We start from the raw sequence: 10,815 nt of genomic DNA, 5'->3' as shown, positions 1-10,815 counted from the left end.
CCCGCCCCGCGGCTGCCATTGGGCGCCCTGCCGCCAGTCGCGGGGCGGGGGCCGAGCGGGCCGGGCCGGGCCGGGCCGGGGCCGGTGGCGGCGGTGGCCCCGCCATGGCCCACTTCGAGACGCAGTACCAGCGCCTGGAGAGCTCCTCCACTGAGTCGCCCCCCGGCGGCGGCGACCTGCTTGTCCACGTCCCCGAGGGCGCCAAGTGTGAGCGGCGGCACCGGCATGGGCACCGAGGGTTGGGGCCTGGCCCCCGCGGCCGGAGTCTGCGGGAGCCCGGGGAGTGGGGTGGGCCTTGGGCACCGGCGGTGTCTGGGCTGCGGGGGGCAGAGCCGGGCTGGTCCGGGCGGCTGGGGATGGGGGAGCAGCCAGGGACCGAGGGGAGGCGGGGTGGGGGCTGTGGGGCCGATCTGGGGCTCCGGGGGTCCCGGGGGTGGGGAGAGGGGGCGGGTTGTGCGCCACCGGCGGCCAGGCCGGGTGTGCCAGGGGCGCCTCACCCGCGGTTCTCTTCCTTCAGCTCCCTGGCACCACATCGAGAACCTGGACCTCTTCTTCTCTCGCATATCCTTTCGCAGGATGGAGTGCGGGTGGGAAGCCCCCACACCCCTGCCTCCTGGGCGCTCAGTGCTGGTGGAAACACCGGGTTCAGTGTAACTTGGCGCTGGCGCAGTATCTGCCCCTTCCTGGGTGGCACCACATGGCTCCGCAGGGGCTGGGAGTGGCAGAACCCCCTCCCTGTCTGTGGGGTGCTGTCACCCGACACTGAGGGGACACGCGGGTTCTTTTGGGGATCCTTGGCAGAGTGGTGACAATATTAAGCTGCAGCTACAATGAAAGCTTTATTTTTTAAATATAATTTTATTATTAACATTTATGATCAGAGTAGCACAGGGTTTTCTGTAAGCGGAGTCAGTGTAGTACAAGTCTGTAAGCAGCATAGTACAGAATTTTATAGCACCACTTGGCATATGGTTTTTAATAATTCAAACCCTCTGCAGATGGGGTCATATCTTAAGACGTGGTTTGTTGTATCAGTATAACAATCATAATCCAGACTTGAAAATCGTGTAAAAGAATATGAATTGCTCGTTCAGTCCTTGGAGAAAGGGGATGACAGTGGAGGTGTCCCTGGCTACTGAGGGGCCCTGTGTCTCACTGTCCAGCAGTGGTTCTGGTCCAAATTTCCCACTTAGGACTTTTAACTCCTTGATTTTATGGACAGTGCACTGTGTGCTGTTACACTTCCCTGTTCTGTGGTAGGGTCATCAACAACACCGGGATTGGCTGGGTGCCTGGGACCTTCAAGGCCAGTAGGGAAGGGAGTGATCAGCCTGCTGCCCAGGAATCCTGAGGCTGGCAGGAAGGAGAAGAAAAAATCTGGTTGATCCATCTGCTTAGTTCACAGGGCCTTCAGGCTCTGATAACAAGGGGAAAGTCGACTAATGCGTGAGCCACTTGGTCACAGAGAGTGGCTGTTTGCCTTATAAAATGGCAGCAGTCATGCCAACCACATTGCCAGGGACTGGGAGCAGGGGGTACCAGTCACAGGTGCTGGGAGTATTAAGTGCATTTTTGCCTGTCTCTGTGCTATCCTGCCCTGCCCATCCTTGTGTGGCCTGAGGACAGGCTGAGCTTCTGCTCTGTGCTGGGACAGAACCCCCTCTGGGTGTTGGGTGAGGGAGAAAGGAGCCTGGATGGAGCCAAGTCCTCTTATCCTAGTTGTGCTTTACCAGGGCAGAGTGTGTTTCCCTGCAGTGGAGAACCAGTTGCCGATAAGCCCAGGAGGGATGGGAGGGGGTGTCTGTTGGTGGTGGAGGGAGGCTTGGCTGGGAAGCTGCAGATGCCAGTGGGACAGGAGCTGCTCCATCTTTTGCCAAAGGGAAGGAGTCTGCAGATTGTTCTCCTTGACTGTAGCTTTCACATCTATAACCTGCATCAGAAGAATGGCTTCACCTGTATGCTCATCGGAGAGATCTTTGAGCTCATGTAAGTGCAGGTTCTCCCTCCGTTGTGACTGTGACAGCTGCTGGAGAACAGCCCCAGGAATCTGCCGAGCTCCTGTAGCTGGATGGGCGGGAGGGTTCCCTTTGTAGTTGTCCTTTCTCCCCCTCGTTAGTGTTTTCCATGTCCCGGACCTGCATGCCACTTTGAGGAACTGGTGCCCCTGAGCTTTCCTGCCACCGTGACTGTGGGAGCACATCTCCGTCCGTATGCAACCCTGCCTGCTTCATGTTTTGGGGGTCAGAAGGGCAATTCCTTCAAGCCTGCTACCTTTTTTTCACAGGCAGTTCATCTTTGTGGTGGCGTTCACCACCTTTCTTATCAGCTGTGTTGATTACGACATCCTTTTTGCCAACAAAGCCGTAAATCACAGCCAGCATCCCAGTGAGCCCATTAAGGTGACTCTGCCAGATGCCTTCCTGCCTCCAAATGTCTGCAGTGCAAGGTAGGGTCAGTAGAGGCACGTTAGCCACTGCTCTTGCTTTCTCGGGTGGTCAGGGTGCATGCCCAGGCCTATCTCCTACTATTTGCCTCTTCTTGCTTGCAGAATCCAGGCAAACAGCTTCCTCATCTGCATCCTGGTGATAGCTGGGGTTTTCTGGATCCACCGACTTGTGAAATTTATCTACAATGTTTGCTGCTACTGGGAGATTCACTCTTTCTACATCAATGCCCTCAAAATCCCCATGGTAAGTAGCTGGGCCAAGGGTTTGCTACAGGACTGCTAAGGCATGTGGGTGGCCTTTGCTGGGCGGTGAGGAGCAGCTCACCTTCACTCCTCTCCAAGAGACTTGGACTGAGCGCTCTTCCCTCTGCTCCGTAACCACACAGGTCTCCTTTCAGCCTCTTCTCCCGCAGACAGCTTATTTCACCGATCCCTGCCCAGCCTGCCTCTCTGCCTGTTGGCACACGCCTCTGCCATCTGCCACCCAATATGTGTATTTTTCTGTGATGGCCTTTTCTGTGATGCCTTACAACGGAGAAGGCATAAGCAGGGATATCCTCGTACCTCCCTGGGTTGTGGACAATGTTGTCTTCCTTGTTTACTGGGAGGGAAACTGGGACATGGAGCTACCTAGTTGGTGAAGATCACACTGGAGGTCAGTGTGTCAAGGGTGGGCTTTGAGGCTTGCATGTATATCCCAGTCCAGAGTTCTTGCTCTGATGGAAAACATCAAAAGGTGTGTGTGCATTCTTTGAGGAGAGACTGAGTCTTGAGAAAGGTGGAGTGAGCCAAGAGGCTTGGTTTGTCCCCAGCTTCCCTACAGGTTCCCTTCAGGACACTGCTGAAGTCCCCTCCCCTCTTCATGTCTCCCTGCTGACTCCAAATGGCAGCTCTGGGAGGACCCATGGAGCTGTGTTCCTGCCTCCAAGGCAGCTGGTGTGTGAGTGGCTGGGAAACTGTCACCTGTGCTAATCTCGGGGCAGAGGGAACTGGACAAGGTGTGGGGTTTCCTCACTGCAGGGAGGTGCCTCATGTTGCAGTGTATTGTGTGTCTCTTCAGCACCCCGAGGCGTTTGCAGGGTCCTGCTGTTTGGGTGGGCTCAGCCTGGCCCCCATCCCTGGGCACATTCTGCCCCTAACGTTGCCGCTTGTCCCCTTCCAGTCCACCCTGCCGTACTACACCTGGCAGGAGGTGCAGGCCCGCATCGTGCAGATCCAGAAAGAGCATCAGATCTGCATCCACAAGAAGGAGCTGACGGAGCTGGACATCTACCACCGCATCCTCCGCTTCAAGAACTACATGGTGGCCATGGTGAACAAGTCGCTGCTGCCCATCCGCTTCCGCCTGCCCCTCCTGGGAGACACTGTCTTCTACACACGTGGACTCAAGTACAACTTTGAGCTCATCTTCTTCTGGGGGCCTGGCTCCCTCTTTGAGAATGAGTGGAGCCTGAAGGCTGAGTACAAGCGGGCTGGGAACCGCCTGGAGCTGGCTGAGAAGCTCAGCACTCGCATCCTCTGGATTGGCATTGCTAACTTCCTTCTCTGCCCCCTCATCCTCATCTGGCAGATCCTCTACGCCTTCTTCAGCTACACAGAGATCCTGAAGCGGGAGCCGGGCAGCCTGGGTGCCCGCTGCTGGTCTCTCTATGGCCGCTGTTACCTCCGTCACTTCAACGAGCTGGACCACGAACTGCACTCACGCCTCAGCAAGGGCTACAAGCCAGCTTCCAAGTACATGAACTGCTTTATCTCCCCCCTCCTCACCATCGTGGCCAAGAACGTGGCCTTTTTTGCTGGCTCCATCCTGGCTGTGCTTATTGCTCTCACCATCTATGATGAGGATGTCCTGGCAGTCGAGCACGTCCTGACCACAGTCACCCTGCTCGGGGTGGGCATCACGGTGTGCAGGTGAGGTGGGTCTGTGCTGCCCCCCTGCTCCGGGCAGCGTTGTGGGGAGCATCGGGGCTGACAACCGTCCATGCGAATGTGCTCTTTGGTTGCAAGTGGACGTGAAACTGCCCAAGCGAAGGGCACGTCTGGGGAGTCAAGGGCAGACAGGAGAAAGGGGTAGTGTTGATCTTGGGTGCAGTGGTTGTATGGTATGAGCAACACCCAGGGCTGGGCTGGCAGGATGATTTGGGTTGGGCCTGAAGGCCACAGGCAGAGCTGTGATACGGGCCAGTCACCCTGCCCTCCCTGGGTGAGATCTCCCAGGAACTGAGGTGTGATGCTGTGATGTTTCCCTGTCCCATCCTACAGATCTTTCATCCCTGACCAGCACCTGGTGTTTTGCCCAGAACAGCTGCTGCGAGTCATCCTGGCGCACATCCACTACATGCCTGACCACTGGCAGGGCAATGCCCACCGCTACGAGACCAGGGACGAGTTTGCCCAGCTCTTCCAGTACAAAGCAGTGAGTTTTGGCTTGCCAGGGGCTGGGGTGAGGACTCTCCCCCATCCCTGCAGGAGCAAGAAGCTGCGAGAAAGCTGAGCAGCTCCTGGGCTGGCAGAGGAACAAGGCTGCTCTCTCAGTGATACCCTGCCCCCAGAAATGGAGGGCTGGAGCTGACGGCTGGCTTTGGGCTGGCAGGTTTCTTGATATCCTCAAGCTTGTGCTGAGCCCATCATCTCTGCACTCAGGTCTTCATCCTGGAGGAGCTCCTGAGTCCCATCATTACCCCCCTGATCCTCATCGTCTGCCTGCGGCCCAAGTCCTTAGACATCGTTGACTTCTTCCGCAACTTCACCGTGGAGGTAGTGGGTGTGGGTGACACCTGCTCCTTTGCCCAGATGGATGTGCGCCAGCACGGCCACCCAGCGGTAAGTCCCCTGGGTGGTAGAAGAGCAGCCTGGGCTCCCCACCAGCACGTCTGGTCCTTCTGACCCATGAGAGACCATAACTCACCTCTCCTGGCAGCCCATAGCCCAGCCCAGCCATCTGCCTCTCTCTTAGGTGTCCGGGGCTGCCAGTACAGGTCACCAGCCACAGGAGGCTCTTGTGGCCCAGCTGTGATCATTAACCTGATATTTTGTGAACCAGGCTTTGTCATTTCTTTTATTTGATGTCCTTGCCTGTCTTCACAACCAAGAGTCCTTTGTCCTCAGGAGAGAGGAACAGGGATATTTGGACATTTAGAAAGCATGACCACTGAGATCTGACCTAAAGAAGCTTGGCTGCTTGTGCTCAGGAGAGAGGCTGCCTCAGGGAGATGGGAAGCTTTTTCCATTATGTAAAATCTAGTGTGGCGGGAAAGGCGATCCACCTATTTCCTGTGCCTGGGAATTTAGGTTACTTGTCAGGAAAGACTCCCTACTGAGAAGGGCATGAACTAGGGAGGGGATGGACTCACTGTGGCAGGAAGCTTTTAAGAACAGCCATTTGTTGGCTGTAGTTGCTCCTCCTGCAATCTTTCAGCTCCCTATTTTGTGACTAGTCCCTGTCTCTCCAATTCCCCTGCAGTGATGCATGTTCTGGGGTGGAAGTAGAATATACTGTGCTTGCTGGTTCCTCCTCAGGCTGCGAGGGCTGCACTATGATAGTGCAGGGGCTTCTGGTGTAGTGCCTGCTGGAGCCACGTCACAGCTTGTGCTGGGTGTTGTGTGCTTGGCACGACTGATTGCAGGATGCCAAGGCCTGGTGGGTGTGTAAAACAGATCCTGTCCCCTATTACCTGTCTGTGCTCCACAGTGGATGTCAGCGGGAAAGACGGAAGCCTCCATTTACCAGCAGGCCGAGGACGGCAAGACAGAACTGTCCCTCATGCACTTTGCCATCACCAACCCCAAGTGGCAGCCACCCCGCGAGAGCACAGCCTTTATCGGCTATCTGAAGGAGCGGGTGCACCGGGACAGCAGCATAGCACTGGCTCAGCAGGCTGTGCTCCCTGAAAACGCCCTCTTCAGCTCCATCCAGTCCCTGCAGTCGGAGTCAGAGGTGCCCAGGCTGGAAGGGATGCGGGATGTTCTTGGGGTGCTTGCTGGCTGCTGGCAAACTGATAATCAGGCCCTCTGAGCAGTTTTGCCCTTGCCTGGGCTGTATCTGGGGATGCTTCTGGGTTTCTAGAGAAGGCAGCAGGCTGTTCTGAGGTCCTGTGAGGTGGGAGAGGGGCTGAGAGAGCTGAGGTGCCTCAGTTCTGTGTTACTGGTGGGGATCAGGCCTCCAAGTCTGCACAAAGCAGTAATTCTCTCCCTTTAACTCTTCAGCCTCACAGCCTGATTGCCAATGTGATAGCAGGCTCCTCGGCACTGGGCTTCCACATGGGCCGGGATGGACAGGCCTCCCGCCATCTCTCCGAAGTGGCCTCGGCCCTGCGTTCGTTCTCCCCACTCCAGTCTGCCCAGCAGCCTCCCAGTGGCTTCCAGGCGGCGGGAAGGGATGGAGAGGGAGCCCAGGCTCGTGGTGCCAGTGCCATGACAGCCTCTGGGTAAGCTGCAGGCTGGAGAAGGGTGGTCAGACACCTTGCAGTTCCTTTTACTCCTTGCCCAATGGCCATCCTATTGTCCCAGGTGTATGGTGGCATTTGTCTCTGCAGCCGGGGACAGCAAGGGACATATTCACAAGCAGAGTTAGGCCCAGGTGCTTAGGTTGGCTCCAAAGGACAGTGTTGGGGTCCTGGTAATCTCCTGTAGGTACCACAGTGGTGAGAAACCCTGGTAGGGAAGAGGCAGTGCCATAGAAGGGCTGATCAGGGGAGATGCTACAGTGGGCCTGTTCCTATCCAGCCTAGGAGTGGGTCTCTGCAAGCCTGACATTAGAGTGGAGAGGAGCTGGTTGGTGCAGGGGGGCACCTGGGCAGCAAATGCCACTTGTTTGTCCCCTGGCAGTGCTGATGCAAGGACCGTGAGCTCAGGAAGCAGCGCCTGGGAGGGTCAGCTGCAGAGCATGATCCTGTCGGAGTATGCCTCCACTGAGATGAGTCTCCATGCACTCTACATGCATGAGGTGAGCAATGTGGAGCTGTGCCAGCCAGAGGGGTGTGGGCGAGGGCAGGCAGGACTGGGTGCCCTGTCTGGAGCGGCTGGGATACCAGTGTGAGAGCTGAAACCAGTGTGTGTACAGTGCTGGCGAGAGGGTGTGTTTGGGCGTCTGGGCGCTCCCACACAGCTGACTCACTCGTATTTTGGCCTGCAGTTGCACAAGCAGCACGCCCAGCTGGAACCCGAGCGGCACACTTGGCACCGGCGAGAGAGCGACGAGAGTGGGGAGAGTGCCCACGAGGAGCTGGATGCCCAGCGGGGTGTCCCTGTCCCCATCCCTCGCTCCGCCAGCTACCCCTTCTCCTCGCCGCGGCAGCCTGCTGAGGAGACAGCCACGCTGCACACCGGCTTCCAGCGGCGATACGGTGGCATCACAGGTACGGGAGCCAGGGCGGAGGTCTGAGCTCCAGGTCAAAGTCCCATATCTGATGCCCTGTATGGACTGGCACAAGCAGCCTGCCTGCCCCTGAAGAGTGACAGTCCCCCTGGTACCTAGTTTTCCTCCTTGCCTCTCCTGCAGACCCGGGCACAGTACACAGAGCCCCATCACACTTCTCCCGCCTCCCTCTGGGAGGCTGGGCTGAGGACGGGCAGTCAGCAAGACACCCAGAGCCTGTGCCAGAGGAGAGCTCAGAGGATGAGCTCCCACCACAGATCCACAAGGTAGGGGTGAGGCTGTGGCTGAGAGGGGAAGCATGTACTTAGGATGGTCCCGATAGGTGCTCCATCCCCTCTCTGTTTTGCAGGTATAGCCTTGTAGACTGGGGATCTCGTGGGGGCTGCAGACTGGGAGTCGCCTGGGAAGCAGCACGTGGCATCTCATCCTGAGTGGACGGGATAGTCCCAGGCTCTGTTTTGTTGCCATCAATTGCTGAAGAGACAAAACTGCCAGGCCGGCGGCTTTGTGGTGGCACCACGTGTCCAGCCATGTGTCAAGTCAACACCACTCTGACTCTTGTGGGGTGAATGCGTGTGTGAGTACATACATGTGTCTGTGTTCACATCTGTGACGTCCATGTTGGAGGATGCTGCAGAGCCTGCAAAGGCTCATGTGACAGCACTAGCAGTGAGGAGTTGCGGACTGGCTTGGAGGTGGTGGTGGCAGCTGCTGTTGGAAGGGATGTGAGATGCCGCCAGGTCCAGATGTCTGCCTGGAGCTGGGACCTGCCTCCAAAATGAAGGCAGGAGCTGTTGAGTGGGGTCCAGCTCAGCCTGTAGCACCCCACCTGTCCTGCCTGCAGCCCTGAGGAGGTGTTCAGGACCGTGTTCGCCCTCCCGCAGAGGACCAATGTTGTGCCCCTCAGTCCAGAGCAGGACAGCAGAGGGGCAGTTGCTCACCCCTCTGCCCCAGCACCCTGCAGAGGGAGGGGCCCTGGCTGCCAACCCAGATAGGGGTGGGATCTGGAGCTGTTGGAAGCAGCTCTGGCCAGGATCCAGAGATGCTGCAGCTCTTCCCTGACTCTCGCGACAGTTGGCCCGTCCCCTGCACGCAAGGAAGGGTCAGTGGGGCGGAAGTCCTGGGTCCCTGAGGTACCTCCCAGCTGGCAGCCTCCATGCTGTACTTCTAGGCTATGGCAGCATCCCCCTGCTGTGCGGCACTGGTTGGGTGCAGGCTGCTAGTGGGCCCTCCTGCAGTGCCAAAGGGAACCCAGGCTGGGGCAGGCTGGTGTCTCCCGGGAGTGCTCACAGCCCCCTTGGAGCCCACCATGAAGATCTTGTGTTCTGTGTGTTGGTTCCCTTCCCCCAGGAATGATAAAGATCTTTGTAACACAGAATCGGGTCTGTCCTCCTGATGCAGTCATTTCTCTGGGATCGGGCCTTTCCTCTTGCCCGGGCAAACACTTCAGTGTGTCTTGCATCCCAGACAGGAGCTCCCAGCTCCTCCTCCTTTCCTGAAACCATCCTTTTGCTTGCAGCATGACTTTGGCTGCTGTGGAGACCAGGCAGCTGGCTTGTGCCTGGCTTGTGCCTGGCTTGTGCCTGGCTTGTGCCTGGCTTGTGCCTGGCGGGGCAAGGAGGGGTGCCTTGAACCCAGAAGGGAGAGGCAAACCCCAGCCCAGCCTTGGAGTGGTGGTGTGGGATTGGGATGCCAGCTCTGCAGCGTGGCCTCAGATAGGATCTTCCCACCGTTGTTCTGGTTTCCCTCTCTTTTCCAGTGGCAGCTTGTGAGGATCTGCATCCTGGCTAACACCTCCTAGGCTTTGCTTTCCCCTCCTTTTCCTTGCCTCTGCCAGGGGCTGCTTGCTTTTGCTGTGCCCTCTGTGAGCACCACAGGCCTCTTCTGCTGTCCCTGGAGGCCAGGGCCACCTCTCTTCCCCTGCCAGGATTGTCACCCTCTGCCCTTTAAGCCTGTGCTGTGTGTGTGCTGCCGAGGCAGCTGCTCACAGTGCTGCAGGGGTGTGTGCACCCAGGTATGCAGGGCAGAAGCAGGGCCGGGGTGTTCACGCTGGGGCAGACTCTTTGGGGGTGGTGGGCTTCCTGCTGCAGCGGGGGGGGATGGGCTGGAGCTGTGACTGCTCTGGGGTCTGTAGGAGACCAGAGCATGCTAAAGCAGAACTCGGGATGAGGTTCAGCTCAGCAGTGTGGTAAGGACTGAGCTGGGCAGGGGCTCCACAGACGTGGGTGCTGCTGGCGTCCTCCCACGGAGGAGCAGCAGCAACAATGCTGCAGCAGCTCTGCCTTGGGGCTGTTAAGGCACAGTGAAAGGAAACTAAAAGGAAATCACCCGGGAGCCCAAGCTTTCCTGTGGCTTCCCCCCAGCCTAGGTGGCAGCCCAGCACAGAGGTGAGCTTCCCCAGGGCTGCGGGATGCTGTGCCTGGGCTTCCCAGCAGAGTCGCTGATCTGTAAGCTGGGTGGCTGAAGGCTGGCTGTGCCCTGGGGCCAGGTGGAAAGTCTGGGCCTCACCCTGGGCTGGCAGGAGGCAGAGGCCAGGCAGGAGCAGGCAGGAGTCCTTGCCATATGTTTTGCTTGTGTCGTCAGTGTCCCATGTGCATGGCCAGCCACTCTTCCTCATCTCCCGGGGTGTGCGGATGCAGGGGTCCTAGGGGAATGCAGAGTCACACGCCCATGCCCTCACTGTACAGCTGTATAGCCGTCTAATAAAGATGGACTGTATCATCCCCACCTGCTTCCGAGTCTCCCTTCACCCTGCAGCATCGTGCAGCACACCCGGACCCGGCCACAGTGTGGGGTACAAAGTTGGACGAGCTGCTTGCCTGCGGTGGCGGCAGGAGGCTGGGAGGTGCCAGCCGGCTGCTGCGCCTGGGCCGGGAACGTCCTGGAGCCCGGCCCCGGCCGGCCAGGGGCCGCGGGGGGAGGCAGGGGCTATATTTATCACCGGGGAGCAGCGCCCTGTCCTGCCTGACCTCTGCGGCAGGCGGGGCCCTCG

At 58.3% G+C, this 10,815-nt stretch overlaps 1 protein-coding gene across 1 annotated transcript; it reads left to right on the top strand.

Moving 5' to 3' along the window:
* Positions 1–30: 30 nt before the first annotated feature.
* ATG9A (autophagy related 9A) lies at positions 31–10,550 on the top strand. The gene is made up of 14 exons (XM_065070743.1): positions 31–207; positions 518–561; positions 1,922–1,986; positions 2,285–2,446; positions 2,549–2,690; positions 3,609–4,357; positions 4,709–4,862; positions 5,090–5,269; positions 6,138–6,383; positions 6,653–6,873; positions 7,274–7,391; positions 7,581–7,803; positions 7,947–8,089; positions 8,173–10,550. Exons 1-14 carry the CDS (start codon positions 105–107, stop codon positions 8,176–8,178), a joined length of 2,556 nt encoding a protein of 851 aa, XP_064926815.1. The 5' UTR covers positions 31–104; the 3' UTR covers positions 8,179–10,550.
* The last annotated feature ends 265 nt before the right edge of the window (positions 10,551–10,815 follow it).

Source organism: Columba livia, chromosome 7 (genome assembly GCF_036013475.1).
Source record: "Columba livia isolate bColLiv1 breed racing homer chromosome 7, bColLiv1.pat.W.v2, whole genome shotgun sequence".
Classification (NCBI taxonomy): Eukaryota; Metazoa; Chordata; class Aves; order Columbiformes; family Columbidae; genus Columba; species Columba livia.
Note: the sequence above shows the minus strand (reverse complement) of the source record. Positions and strands in the feature narration are given on the sequence as shown.